At 42.1% G+C, this 15,528-nt stretch overlaps 1 protein-coding gene across 6 annotated transcripts in view; it reads right to left on the reverse strand.

The window, feature by feature from the left end:
* Positions 1-4,197: 4,197 nt before the first annotated feature.
* The window catches only part of KCNC2 (potassium voltage-gated channel subfamily C member 2), a 103,241-nt gene continuing 91,910 nt past the window's right edge, over positions 4,198-15,528 (reverse strand). For 3 of the 6 annotated variants that reach the window (XM_068164792.1, XM_068164785.1, XM_068164808.1), the window contains 3 exons: positions 13,596-14,526; positions 11,059-11,226; positions 6,380-7,359 (listed from right to left, as the gene is read on the reverse strand). In XM_068164792.1, coding sequence (XP_068020893.1) covers positions 7,223-7,359; positions 11,059-11,226; positions 13,596-14,526 — 1,236 coding nt within the window. In that variant the 3' untranslated portion in view covers positions 6,380-7,222. Of the gene's footprint in view, positions 5,309-6,370; positions 7,360-11,058; positions 11,227-13,595; positions 14,527-15,528 lie in introns of those variants that run through there. The other 3 variants (XM_068164799.1, XM_068164823.1, XM_068164817.1) reach the window with 3 other exon arrangements.

Raw genomic sequence — 15,528 nt, forward strand, 5'->3', positions numbered from 1 at the left:
TTGCTTGTAAATACAGCTTTCCTTTGCTTCCAGCTGAGCTGGTCTGGCAGATTTAATGTTGGGGGGGAATTTTCAACCCACCACACGTTAAGACTTTCAGATTGCCAAACACTGCATTGTACCAACAGCATCCACGAGCATGAAGAAAATAAGATTTCCATAACCCCCTGGTGATGCATTTAGCCACAAAGCAAGGAAAGCCCTAAAAGAAATTGCAAATCCATTCTATATTTAGTATCAGCTTAATAGGATAATGTGGCTACGGTCTGGTGTTCTTCAGATGGATGGAGTTTGGCTTTGTTTCAGTGCAAAGCCCAAGCCTCTTAAATAGGCTGCTTTTGCAAATAAGCTGTCTTAAGGTCAAGGGGAACAACTTCCACTTTCTACTTTTGATAATTCATCATTTTGTGCAGGTCTAATGCTATTCTAAGGAGGTTTTCTGTGCTTTAAAAAAAGGGTGGCTGTACCACTCTGCAAGACAACCATGGATTACAGCTGTTTATTGCAGCCTCAGTGTTTCTCCAGATGTCTCTTTTTCTTCATATTACAAGTCATGTTTACAGACCTATAGGACTCACAGCCCTTCCACAGAGAAAACATTTAACTTAAAATAGCACTCCATGACTTGTCCTAGAATCTTCAGATTCCATTTGGGGAGAAAACTGAGAGCTTCATGTGATAGCAAAATACAGCAATGCTCTAACTAGGTGCAGAATGGCAAATGAATGCATCCTGAAAGCTCCAATATAGCCTAACTGTGGCATTGGTTTTAAACTGATCTTCAGTCTTCCACCCGCAAATCTTACAGGAGATGTTCAATGAAATGCTAACATTTTTTGCCAGCTTTTCAAAACTGTCCACCTCCCTTTTTGTTCTTTGAAACACACTAGAATGTTGCCAGCTGGGAATGGAAAGCTGTGAGAGCATGAGTCTGAAATCTGTCAGCTGTTCATCAACATGCTCACGAGAAAGACATGCAAGGGACAGAAGGCTTCAGGAGGTTGCAGAGGCTGGGGGAAGCAAAACCCTTTGCCAGAGGGCAGTGACAAGCCACCTGCAGACCACGGCGTGAGGTCTTTCATGGACTGTGTCCTGAAGCCAGCTCCGCACTCCTCACCTCTGCCTGGAGTGCACTTCAGCATTCACAGAGAGTTGATCTGCAACAGATTCCCAGCTCTGGGTCCAGGAACCAGACACTTCGGTGATTCCACTTGTCCCAGGGCTATTCAGAGAGAAATGCTGGTAATGGCACACACCCAACCTGCAGCACTAACATCTCAGGATTGGCTCACCAGCCAAATCTGCATTTCAAAATGTACCATTAAAGAAATGAAATTAAACTGTCTCTTTAGAAATTGAGTTAAAAGTGTTTCTAAGGGGAAATTAGTGTATTATAAGAATATTCATCTTTTTGATCATTTTAACATGATAGAATCTCCCCACCACCACCACCCCCTTTTTTTTTTGGGTGGGTTGGGTTTTTTTTTGGTGATTTCTGCTCACTCAGTATTCAAAGGCTCTACTATGGAACTGTTAAAGCCACTGCTTGTACTACAGAGTATTGTATATCAATTTTCTCTTTCGTGCAGCAGTTTTCCATTCTAATTTCCTTTATTTGTCTTCTGCATGATTTATTCTGATTCTAAAATGCCCTCCTCTTTCATACAGTTAATTCATTCATGACTTGTAAAATTCCTGTCTTCTCTCTGAAGATGCTGGCAAGCTGGCTCACATCAGACTGGTCCCTTCACCCTCTGGTATCCAGTAATCCATCTGAACAGAGCTTTCCTTACCTGTCCTTCTCTTCTGACACTTCTAATTAAATCTAGACTTTTTGTAAGAGAGCATCTTAGAACAGGAATTGTTTCACACATGAAAAAGATCCCTGACAATCACAATTAAATTAAGCTGCAGGCTTTCTATAAGTTCTGGTGCAATTTTACAGCACACACCCAGAGCACAGCATCTCTTGCTGGAATATCAGCATCTCCTCAGTGCTGAGTGAATGGAATAGAATAGAATAGAATAGAATAGAATAGAATAGAATAGAATAGAATAGAATAGAATAGAATAGAATAGAATAGAATAGAATAGAATAGGAATAGAATAGAATAGAATTAACCAGGTTGGAAAAGACCTTCAAGATCATCAAGTCCAACCTATCACCCAGCACCATCTAATCAACTAAACCATGGCACAAAGCGCCTGATCCAGTCTTCTCTTAAACACCTCCAGTGATGGTGACTCCACCACCTCCCTGGGCAGCCCATTCCAATGGCCAATCACTCTTTTTATGAAGAACTTCTTCCTAACCTCCAGCCTAAACCTCCCCTGGCACAGCTTGAGACTGTGTCCTCTTGTTCTGGTGCTGGTTGCCTGGGAGAAGAGACCAACCCCCACCTGGCTACAACCTCCTTCAGGTAGTTGTAGAGCGCAATAAGGTCTCCCCTGAGCCTCCTCTTCTCCAGGCTAAGCAACCCTGTGACCGTTTTAGACTGTGAGTTCCCATAAGAACAAGAACTGTATTCAAAGTTCAACCTATTCATCCCCACAACATGTCACAGTTCTGGTCTCTGCCCCAGCACTGCTGTTGCACTGCTTTATCTTTCAAAGGGTGCTCCATTTTGACATTTGGGGTTGAGAACTTTAAAAGATGAGCAAGAAACAGGTTTTGGTAATTTGTCTTAAGGGATGCATTGCTTCTAAACTCATTACTTGTTTAACTATCTAGCTGACTTCTAATCCTTGTCTTACCTAGAAAACAATTAAATAAGCTCTATGAATCTTAAGGAGCCCTCAGGTAAGTATTTTGTCCCTGAGATAACCACACAAACTCCTTTCTTCAGGCACAGTTTTGCTTTGGTGGGGCAGCAGACCTTTAAGGGCTTGGCTAGATTGGCTTTGCTTAAAGGCATTTCACAGTGAGGATCCTTCTTACAAAAGATCAGGGTATCTGCTGGCTTTTAAAGCATATCCCAAAGATAAAGTGCATGTAAATGTGCTGCCCATCCTTCATATAGCATCCAAGACAGAACTGCATTACCCTGAAGAGTGAAGTCCAAATTCAAAGCCTTCCTCAGTCTGAGAAAGTTAAACCTTAGTGTCTTTCTTTCCATGAAACTGAGTTTTCACCTATTCTTGGGGCCAAAAGCAGGGGAAGAACAGGATGCCACTAGTCTGTAAGCCAACTCTTTTTGTTACAATAGTCAGGTTTGGGTTGTAGTCCCAAGACACAGGAGTATTTAATGAGCTTGTCCTCCACATGTATTGTAAAAGAAAGCTTTCAAACTTGCCCTCGGTTCTCAAGAGGAATAATAAGTAGATACAGGCAGGATATTTGGGGCTCAAGGTCACGGAATCAAGGAGGTCCTGTGACAGTAAAGGTCCATCCAGGCTTAAGCTTCTTACCATCTAGAGACAGCAAAAGACATCAGACACCATCAGGCAGTGTTTTCTAAAGTCTTGCTCAACAACATGCACCACCTTGTCTGCATCCCATCTGTGGCATCTCACTACCCCTGTGTGGCACTGACAAAATCCAGATGTCTCTTTCTGGGTACTTGGGCACAGACACCAGACCTGCAGGACTGAAGCTGGCTCTGACCCTTGTCCTGGCTAACCACTGCTCCTCTTTGTGTGGATATTGCTATGAGGTCACAGTACAGACAGCTTTAGCCTTTGGGCAATCCCAGCACATGGAGCTTTCACTCTATGTCAGTATAAAACATTTTCCAAAACTTGAACGCCTCTTGATGCTGCTTTCTGGAATCTTTCTTCCATTCTAGAGCTTTTCCCAAAACACTGCAGTAAGGACCTCTCAGATCATGTGTAGAGCTGCACTAGCTCCCTCTCCACTCTCAGACAGTCTGCTCATACATTTGGGGATATCACTGATTGCTCCAGATACAGGATTAGATGAGTTGGTTTAAGCAGCCATTTATCATGTCCTTTCAAAGTTTACTTCATATCAGGATGCAGTAAAACTGCCTTGACTTTGATAATATCTAGCCCAGTCACAACTTCTGTGTGAGCCCTGGGGTCATAAAGAAGGAAGATTTTAAATTGCTTTGGAAGGCAGCTCATGCTTGGTTTTTAATGACCTCACAAAACTGGTTTGAGAATCAGGATTGCCAGTGGCAGGCAGGGGATCTGTACAGCTAAAGAATGCGCATGAGCCACTTCAGAAGATATGTTCCAATTGCCTCCCCAGGTCTTTTGCCTTTTATTCTCCAGTTCAGGTATTACATTTCCACTGGTTTCCACCAGGATTGTGCATGCACCTCGACATGTTCACAGGAGTTCCACAATACAGAGTTTCACAACTGGGACAGGTCCCTACAATCAGGACATCAGGGTGACAAAACAGATTCTGGAGAGTTTCCCACTGATTGGGGGGGAGTGAACATAATTAACACACTGCAGCACTACAACTCCTCATAAACATGGAATAGATTCATTTGCCACAAAAATCACAGCAAGTAACTCATCAAAGAATATCTCTTTTATGTAAAATATACATTTGTAGAATATAATTTGAATACATCTCTTAGTCTTACTGATGTTGGGTTTGCAACACTTGGAATTAAAAGGGAAATAAAATACCAAAAGAGTCTTGCTGCCAGAATTTTATTTCTCATAATACTTCTAATTTGAGGTAACAATGAAAGAAGACTGTGTGCTGTGAACAGAGTCAGTGATGTTTGTCTGTTGTCACATTTCTGCTACCAAAGTGAAAACTGAAGACTTGGCATGTACACTAGAGTTCATACAGATAGAGATTATGGCAAACTGAGAAAGCAAGGTCATAATGCAGACCTACTCTGTCCAGGATTGTGGGCTCTGTACAATCTACCATTACTATGACAGAAGCCAAGACAGATGGAGTTTACATCACTATTGTTATTAAGTGTTTGTCTATGCATGATCTACAGCACAACTTACTGCAGGAACCAGGAGGAATATACACAGGGCATTGGTCTGTGCATGGAGCCTTAGCAATGATGACTTGAATTCAGCTTTCCTGGATAGACACGAGCTGATACTCCATGCACACAGGTTCTATTTACAGCTGACTCATCAACAGTGACTAACTTCACCCCTTCCCCTGGCAGCAGCAATTATGAGCAGTCTTTAATCTTCGTCAACAAGCTCTACTTCACATGGAAAGTCTGTGACCTCCTCGAGGCGTGAGTTGTTTTTCAGGGTCCATTCAGCAGCAGCAGTTTCTTTCCAGTACAGTCCTTGGTATGGCTAAATTCCATTGTCCCTTTTTCAGCAGTCAAAAATCCATGATAAATTCTGTACAACACTGTAGTTAATATAACAGCAGCACCAGATAGTATATTAATTCTTTTGCTAAAAGCTGTTTGCAGTTATCTCTCTATTGACAATATTTTACCAAAACTAAATCAATGTACATCTCTAAGTATCATAAATGTATCCTCTGATAAATACATTATTGTACAAGGATTCTGACATGCAGATCATGCTGTTGGGCTAGGCTATATACATCATAGCATAGTACATGGTCAACAATAATTTATATTCCTTTCCCTAACCAAAATGAATAAATAAATAAAGCATGACAATGAGGGATTGTTCAACAGTCTCAAGGTTCTCTTAAGATTTGGGTTATTACAGTCTTCCCCATGTTGTTCTAAAAGCCTATCATTAAGGGTAATTTTTCCTCACCAGCCCAGAACATTAAATCTGCCATTGCATTTGTCCCATTGCTTAAGCAGAGTATTGAATGAAAAAGCCACTAAAGGACACATGGTTTCAAAACTGTAAGGAATACCGGTTGTAAGGAGGAAGACTGATGCAATGGGCAACCAATCAGTATGGTAAAGTCACTACTACATCCCACTCAAAAGAATCTTCAGAGTTCTCACATGATTTAGTCTACAAGATACTAACTTGCACTTGAAAAATATATAGCTTTGTATCTGTACACATAAGTATAGGCCATAGGGGGGAAAAAAAAAGGAAAAGGAGAAAAATGTCCTTAGTTAATCTTAAAAGAGGGGAGCATTTTAACAGCATCTCTGTGCTTTATGGAGACAGATGGAGAATACAGTAGACAAGCTGCAAAACAGACAGACAAACAACATATAGGACAAAGCACCTCAAAAAAACACTGACTGAAGAAATTTTTGAAGCTCATGAGTCGAAAGTATAAGTGTGGTCAAAAACCAGACTTGAGAACCACTACCCTCTCACAGTGGTACAAAAAAAGCCCCCAGTAATCTTCTCCATTTTACTTGGTACTCATGAGGCCTGTGAAAATGTTGAAGACCCCTGGAGCAGAGAAATGACTACAGTACCAAGCAGCACTTGCTAGCTCAAAATTGCAAGTCTGGATGGCGTTTACCTTTCTTGCATGTTTTGTGCCTTCCCCAAGCCATTAAGAAAGAGATCTGGCTTCTGCTTGCGTGTAACCAGTAATGACAACCTCTTTGCAGTTATCTGTGTGCAAACAACCGGAGACATTCAGAACTCTGATACAACAATCCAGCACCAAAGTAAGTTAATCACAAAATAAAGCCATTTATAAACAAATAGATTGTTAAAAAATAAAGGAAAAGGTTACACAAAGAAAACCAATCCCACATGCAGACCAGTTCATCAGTGCTTTCATTTCAGCAGGATGGTACAATGTGAGAACACACATCCAGAGCCCTCTGTGGTCTCCACAATCGGCAACACTGCTTGTCAGGTGATGGAGACAGGATGGTCCATGCAAATGAGCAGACCCAAGTCACAGTGTGTGCAACCAAGACACAATTCCAGATATCTTCAGAATGGATTAGAGTCACAAGAAATGGAGGCTCAATGGAGTGACTGATCATTAGTTGGAAGCACGTTATTTTAAGTAAATCTCCCTGAACATATGCTTATTTATTGAATATACTAGCCAACGGCATCCACTAACTGTCCTTTTATTGCCACAGGAAAGGAGGACAATATAGTATATAAAAGGAGAAGCTCTACCTTAGATCATCTTTAAAAGCCAAGATTAAACTCTTCAGCTACCCAAGTGGCATTTTTTACTACTGACACAGTTGTATCGTGCAAGAGTTATACCAGATTTGTGGAGCCTATGGAAACTGCTACATTTATTTCCAATATGTAGTAACCAGCATTTGGAGTAGCACTGTGTAGTAGCAGCACTGTGTAGCAGCACTGTGTAACAGCACTGTGCAGCCGACTGGTGCCATCTGGGTTACAAGATGGAAGGGATAGGTGACCGAGAGCGCCTTAGAGGACAAGGCGAGCTGTAGGGTGATGTTACTGGAGAGAGCCGCAGAGCATTGCCTGCCAAGCCAGCTATGTTGTTTAAGCTTCGAGACTTTTCATAGCCTTGTGTGAGAAAATGCACAGACATCAGTTGGATTCAGCCAAACAAGAGACACAGACAAACAGTACAATGTAATGCAATCCAAGGAGCTAGCTGGGACTTGGATGGAACCTGCCTGGAAAAGAACTCAATGCTGAGACACATTACCACCAAAAGATATTAATAAATAAAATTATTAACTGATTAAAGCAGCTGTTCTATCCCAGAAAATTCAAGAGGCCATCTGACCTGCTCTTTGGCATCTCACCTTCCACTCAACACCACTCTTTTGGCTTCAGCAGGGTTGCACAGAGCAAAAGGTTACTGGGTGAGCCACCTGGCTAACTGTAATCAAAGCCCCATTCAGACAGACTATAAAATCTGTCAGAACTCTATAATCCAGTTGGTAATAAAGGATGATTTCTCTTTAATAATAACTAGATCACAAATCAGATAAATTGCAGACAATGCGTGTACATCCCTTCCGCAGAGGACTGGTTTTACATGGAAAAGAAGCCCCATCCTCAGAGAGAATCAGCCCTAAGGCTTTGTGTCTGATATTGAAGTGTACCGAGATTGCAGTTTGACATATTTGCAAGTGCCTCCTGAGTGGCAAATTTAAAACGACAGACTTGAGCTCCTTCTCTAGCCAACTCAAATGAAATGAACAGCATTAATCCACATCAGCAAGTAGTAAATAATCAAATATTAGATGAGGCAATCAGAATGCTTCACAATTTGGAGGGAACATTGCAGTTGCAGACATTTTTGTTCACAGGTACTGTGAGCTCTAGATACCTACATTTTGCTATCAATTGTTTTCACCTTGTACAGGCTCTGCTGTAAAGAAACAAATCACTGCCATTCACTCCATCATTATCTGCATAACCAAGTACTTTCAATAGTATCTGATAAAGCTCACTTAGGAAGGATCAACTCACCTATCTGGAGAGAAATACCAGTGAAGCAATACAAAGAATGTGAAGCCAGACAAGACCTCTCTCCTCAAGCAGATTGCCTCACGGCAAGCATGAGGATTCCTACCGATCTCAGCTTCGCTGTCTGCTTCTTTGAAGGCAAGTGTGTGCCTAAGCACTTGCTTACAGTGAAACACTACAGCTGTTCCCACAGAAACTATCAAACATCAATGACAGTACAACTAAATATTATGTGGGAGGTCGTCAGACACTTCTTAAAACTATTAGAATAGTTACTGACTCAAATTCCTGATCTCCAGATAACAGACAGCTGTTAACATCATCAGGAAAAGTTGTATCTTACATTCTCCCCTTGTGACAAGCAAGAAATTTCTTACCCACTGAGAACTGCATACTGCAAAACTAAAAGCAAATGTGTAAGCTCAAGTCTGCTCAATCATTCTGCAATGTTATCTCCAGATTGCAAGGGCAGGTTAGACTGTAAAGCTTCACAGGCTTCTGATACAGCTCGAAAACAGCCCCCAGTTTATAGGTGTCTGTCAGTATTTACACGGATCAGAAAGGATCATGTTTGCAAGGGGTATCAAGGGGAAGCACAATGCTAGGGTATGCATTTAATCTCCTCTGCAATCATAACAATTACTGGAAAAAATAGATCAAAATAATCAGGTAGCCTTTTTATACAGAAACTGGGAGAGTTGCGTTGTTTTCTTTTTCCAAATATTCTCCCTGCTGCTTTTCTAATGATGAAAGCAAATAACCGATGTGTGGAGATGATAAAGATGATAAAGAAAGCAGGAACTCCTGAAAAGTGAAACCCAGATACACAGCAGGAATGGATGGGAGGCGTAATACAAAATTCATACTTTCCTGGTGTGTTAGCAGGGTTTGGATCAGCTCTGAATCAGCACCATCTTAGAGATGGAGATAAGATGTTGGTGTAAAAAAACTCGGAATACAACCAGGAACCAAAGAAGGAAGTAAGCAAACAAGAAGGATGTACCAAGAGAAAGAAAGGGGGGGAAATAAAATAAAAAAACAGCTGACTCGATGTGTGAATTAAATTCAAGTATGTAAAACCATTTGGAAGCTACTCAAAAAGTTTTTTGCTTATGAGCTCACATCCCTACTATGTACGAAATAAACTTGCAAGCTAGTGGCTAAAACATTTCAGTCTAGATTAAGGTTGTGATCAGAACCAGTAAAAGAGCACATCTCTCATTAAGAAACTGCCACTTCTGAACTTAGGCTCCATTTTTCTAGTAAAAACTATGAAACAATTTTCTCTGAAATTTAGATTTTTAAATTAAAATGGTCCCAATATGAAATAAATTCTATTGATACCTGAATAAGCCTCTAGTAGCTGGTGGGTAACTTTGTTGTTGTTTCTGGTCTGCTCTAATGATGGTTATTGCCAATGAACAGCACCCGGATGCTCATGCTAAAATTCCTAAGAGTTAAGATCCTTGTCTTGCAAGATGCCACAGCAATTTGCCTTATTCAAGCATCCCTGGACTCTTACCTTTAGATATATTTAAATAATCCCAGTAGTTGAGAAGACAGTGTGAAATACATGCGGAGCGGAAAGCACCCTGAATCTTTGTGAAAGTGTGTCTGCAGTGAAATCCCTTTCAATCCAAACCTTCCATACAGGAATATGCAATGTGCAGGAGCATAGAGGCAATCACGCTCCTGCAAACACCGCACACTTTGAGCCCTGGCTGCACAGCTGCCTTCACAGCTCTAACCTACTGAACCCATGCTTTTTCACCTGGAAGAGCATGTGAAAAATAACCTAGGAGGGTCCTCTCAGGGTCTGTGCCTGGCTGGGACAGCCAAGTTTGCTGCACAAAGGTGTGGTGCCTCACGCCCACTGCAGACTGAGTCTGTGGTGAAAAACTGCACATTGGCACTGGGGATTGAGAAACCTGTTGGAATGGTACAATTTGCCACGAAACCAAAGCTGGCATTGATGAGCTGGGGGCTACGCCCTGAAGTTAAGTTTTTAGCCATAGACATAGCCAGGTGTGGCCTGATGTGGAAGCCACACCACCAGTCACAAGGGTAAGACATGCAGTGACAGGTGGTTTTGCAAACTCTGCTTGGGGAACCAAATCCTACTGAGCAGTGAATAACCGGATTCCAAGAAGCTGAACTCCTAGGAAATAATCTTTAGCACTGTGCTAGGTCACACATTATTTACTGTAGTTGAATTCTGGTTGGGGTAGGCAGTCACCTTTTAGCATCAGTGGTACATTACAGAGTAAATGTTTTGTGGCGTTAATAAACTCAAACTTTTATTTGAAAGCAATCTAAATAGTGTCTTGTGTGATATGTTTTGGTGTGCTCAGAATAAAACCGTTGCTTACTTCTGACATTTCAACCTTCCAAGTGTAATTGATTCAGTGGTACTTTTTACTAAGTGATTAAGTACAGGCCAAAGTTATTAAATTATTAATCTTTTAGAATGACAAATGGTACTGAGTGATGAGTGGTTGGATGATCAAGGTCTGAACTGCAGGATTTTCCATTAAAGGGAACAGATACATGAAGACACGAGTGAAATGAGCTCCAACATCAAGCACACTTTGTGAAGACTGAAGAAGATGAGTGTTTCTAAAAGGAAAGCAGGAAAAGAATAACTAGGAGTAAAGAAAAAAAAAGTATACATTGTGAGTACAGTCTTGCCTCTAAGAGCATTGTGCACATCATTTCACTCCAAGATTGCTTTTCACAAGCACACTACTGAGTAACCTTTTATGATCTAATGAAAGAATTCCATACCTTTCCTGATCCCTCCATCAGTAGCACACGTGTAATCCCCTGTTGTCAGTAGGAAACATGTTCCCCCTCTTCTGTTTTTGTCTCTTGTGCTAGAGCGTCTGATGGGAGGGAGCCTTTCCCCAGGTGAGAGTGGCTGCTCACTTCCTGCACTGTCTTCACCTGATAACACTGGTTAAAGCACCATGCCCATTTACAGACAAGAATGAATGAGGAAATGAGACATCACAAAGAGCTTATGCTGAATGCTGGATATTCCCGTCACTCAAAAAGTAGTTACAAGGTAAATCATCAGAAGAAAACAAGATAGCAATTCACCATTCATCAGTACAAAATGGCAAAAGAAAAGAAAAATGATCTTTTGACTCTCCTAAATCTCATACAAAGTTATCCTAAGCTAACATGGAAAAAGGAAATAATAAATCAAGGCTCAGTTAGTTGCCGTTTGTGAACTGTACCTTTTTGGAGTACAGTCAGCCTTGGCCATTCCAGACAAGTAATTATGATTCTGTCTATCCTTCTTGCTGAACAAGAGGTCATGTCTGTTTTGCTTAGAGTATGTTATTTAGCATATTCTAAAGGTAACTCTTGCTCCAGGAGGGTTACACGTTCGAGATGTGCTACTAAAACCTGTTTAACAACACGCTTCGCTTTCACTTCATACTTAGCACACTTGCACTGCTTGTCAGTGTAAATACTCAACATTAAATGCTGTCTCTAGTTTATTTTGTCTAAGCCTTATCTTTCCTGATTTGCTGCTCCCAAGGGATTATCTTTTACAATTTTCTGCTATTTCAGATTCAGGCCACACTTCCAGAAAAAAAATAAATCTCTGCTCAGTACAGCATATAGCAGGTAATAGCATGTTCTTTATTTCAGCCTCACCCTTGCACTTAAACCTAAGCACTTTGTTGTTCTGAACTGTAAAGCTATGTTCAAAGCTATGTTCAGCCTTGAAGCTTTGGGCAGAATTAGTGACTCCAATGTCATTCACTATCAGAAAAAAAGAACAAGCTATGGTGCATCATGTGAGTGGTGGCACTACTGAAGAGGAAGTTGACACTTTTGAATGGCTCCTCTTTGCATATCTGCTTTCCCCTGAACTTCCAGGATTGCAACACCTTGTGAACAAGGCTGCAGACACAGAAGTGTCTCTTTGCTCTGATCACGCAGAGCCTTCTTCATTCCAGAATACTTCTTGTAGGACTTGATGGCATGAAAAAGCTGTTACCACTGCCAGTTGAAAGGTGTTTTCTGCAAGTGGATAGCGGTGGGTATAGTTAATAAAACTAACCATACTCCACCTTCAGTGTGAGTTCTTTCAGGGTTTCTATTCACTTAAAGAGATTTAGGGTGTTCAAAAAGCTGTGTTAGCTTTGCGAACATTCATTCAGAGGCTGGAACGGAGTTTCTTTGAACAGCAATATTATTCAGTAACAGCACAACAGACCCAAGATGGATATTGTTCAAAGATCAATTTTCCAGCTTATTGTTTCTAGAAGACAAATGCCAGTTACTGGCTGGCTCAAGCCATGGGTGATTTTGCTCCTATTACTCTTTAGCAGCTTTCCAAGAGGAGTCTAATAGCTGGTATGTGAGCTTAGTAATCAGATTGGGCTTGGTTTAATAATAAATACATTCAACAAACAAACAAACAAAAATATCCTTGCTGCTAAAAAAAATTGTTTTAATTGTACTGAGAAATAGAACTTCCTCTTTATTTCTAAAAGGTGTAAGAGGGGGCAGTGGCTGGGAGGGGCAGAGGCTGTCATTTGCTATGCATTTTCACAGTGATTAGCACAAAATATTCCTTATCCACACCTCAGAACTCTAATGAATACAATGATGTAAGTCATAAAAATCCACACTAACAGTGATGATGGAGCTAGGGGCTGTCATTTTCATTTTTCTTGCAAATTTCATATCAGCTATGCTATTGTCATTCAGTTATAGTAAATATCATGCAGTGTCTCATCTAGCACAGACAAAGAAAGTTCTTCTAGCCAGGGAAGCAGAATGCAAATGGAAAGAAGGCTAGAAAGAGAATTCCTTTTTATTTCCTATGAGTGCTGGGCTTCTGTTGTAAAGCACCTGCTCCCTTTAAGTGACTGCTTCGTTGTAGGATCTTGCTTAACAGGCCACGGTGTGGCACGGGCAAAGCTGACACGAGAGACAGACACTGAGGCAAAACACCATGGAGTCCAACAGGGTGGGACACGGTGGCTGCTCAAATAGTCATGCAGGAAAACAGGAAACATCCATACAAAGCAACAAACAACAGGCAAAAGAAAAGGTTGATATCATCAGCAGGAAAGCATTCTCACCAGAGCAAGCAAAACTGTATAGACCAGCTCCATAGAGGTTTGGAAGGTCACTACACCTACTTTGTCCTCTATGAGACTGACACAGGCAAATGCTGAGGGGAGAAGGCTGAGAGCTACGTCTTCTCCTGACAGAAAGACTGGCTGCTTTCTGAGCCCTGCCAAACACACTGGTCTATAAAGTGTTTTCAGAAGCATGCATTTCCAGTGGGCTCCTACCTGATGCTCTGTTGTGTTCCATCAGCTGGCTGTCCTTGCCCAAGCAGATGTCCCCCTGCGTGCTATTGCAGGCCATGTTCAAATCAGTCTTGCAGAAGGTGGGTGAGCTGGCTTGAGGAGCTGGAGGGATGTGCTTCTTCCGCTTCCTCGGTAGCTTCTGCTTTGCCATGGCCAGGGAGTAGTACATCCCAAAGTTGTTAACTATCACAGGCACCGGCATGGCTATGGTGAGCACTCCGGCCAGCGCACACAGGGCACCCACCAGCATGCCTGACCAGGTCCGTGGGTACATATCCCCATACCCCAGGGTGGTCATGGTGACTACAGCCCACCAGAAGCCAATGGGGATGTTTTTGAACTGTGTGTGCTCGCTTGCTGAGGGGTCGTTAGGCTGGGCTCCCACTCGCTCTGCGTAGTAGATCATGGTAGCAAATATCAGAACGCCGAGTGCCAGGAATATTATCAGCAGCAGAAATTCATTGGTGCTGGCTCGCAGAGTGTGGCCCAGCACCCTGAGACCCACAAAGTGCCGGGTGAGCTTGAAGATTCGCAGGATTCTCACAAACCTTACCACCCTAAGGAAACCAAGCACATCCTTAGCAGCTTTGGAGGAGAGCCCGCTCAAGCCCACTTCTAGATAAAAGGGCAGGATGGCCACAAAGTCAATGATATTCAAGAGGTTTTTGATGAATTCAAGTTTGTTTGGGGAAAAAACAACACGTACTAAAAATTCAAATGTAAACCACACCACACAGACTCCTTCCACATACGTCAGGGCAGGATCTGTCTCTATCTCATACTGCAGCACAGCTTCTGTCCCATTGATGATCTGCTCAGTTTTGTTTATAATAGTATTGAAAGCCTCATGTGTTTCCAGGCAAAAGGTTGTGATGGACACTAGGATGAAGAATAAAGAGGCAAAGGCGATGAACTGAAACAAAAAGAAGGAGAAGGGACATCAGAAACACACAGCTCCTCACATTAATTCTAACAATGTCAGTGCTCACAATCAGTCTTCTACTGATTCAGCTCCAAACAATTCACACATTTGTACGCAGAAAACTTTGTCTCTAGGCCAGAGGAGAGCAGCAGACAACTCTCACTTGCAGGCTAGGGGTCTGGGAGCTGGTGGGTTGGGTAATAGGTTGGACGCAATGATCTTGAAGGTCTCTTCCAATCTGGTTTATTCTAGTCTAGTCTAGTCTAATATAACACGACAGGCAGTAACTCATTCAGAAAGGGACAGCAAATTCTTCAATCTGTCCTAAATCATCCGAATTCCATTGGGCTGTCAAGTCACCTTACAAACAGTCCACAAACAACACACCAGCCACAGGAAGATTTAGGGCTGTCTACCTCTCACATAGTGGAAAATAGATCTGACCTTGATGGTATTGAGATTATGGTTCAGGAATTTAGAGCTGGCCTGAGAGGCATCTCATCTAAGACCAGATCCAAACACTGGGTTTTGTTTGGATTTTCAGTGATTCACAAGAACAGGATATTTACTGATAGAAAGTGCCTTTTGTGTTGCAGGTACATCCTGTTATGTTCAAAATCATCCATCACTCATACTCTTAAGAGTGAGAATTAACCTAGCAGAAGTCACTGGATCCCAGGATGTTAGGGGTTGGAAGGGCACTCCGGAGATCTTCGAGTCCAACCCCCCCTGCCAGGACAGGACCACAGAATCCAGCACAGGTCACACAGGAACACATCCAGACAGGGCTGGAAAGGCTCCAGAGAAGGAGGCTCCACAGCCTCAGTGTGGGGCCTGTTCCAGTGTTCTGTGATCCTCACAGTGAAGTTCCTCCTGATGCTGGGGTGGAACCTCCTGTGCTGTAGTTTCCATCCATGTCTTCTCACTGCAGCAGCAGAACTTTGCTGTGTGAGGATCCACAACATCCACAATCTTGCAATCAAAGTTACAACT

This window comes from Melanerpes formicivorus, unplaced genomic scaffold (assembly GCF_026170545.1).
Source record: "Melanerpes formicivorus ecotype bairdi unplaced genomic scaffold, bMelFor1.0.p_v2 SCAF_3, whole genome shotgun sequence".
Classification (NCBI taxonomy): Eukaryota; Metazoa; Chordata; class Aves; order Piciformes; family Picidae; genus Melanerpes; species Melanerpes formicivorus.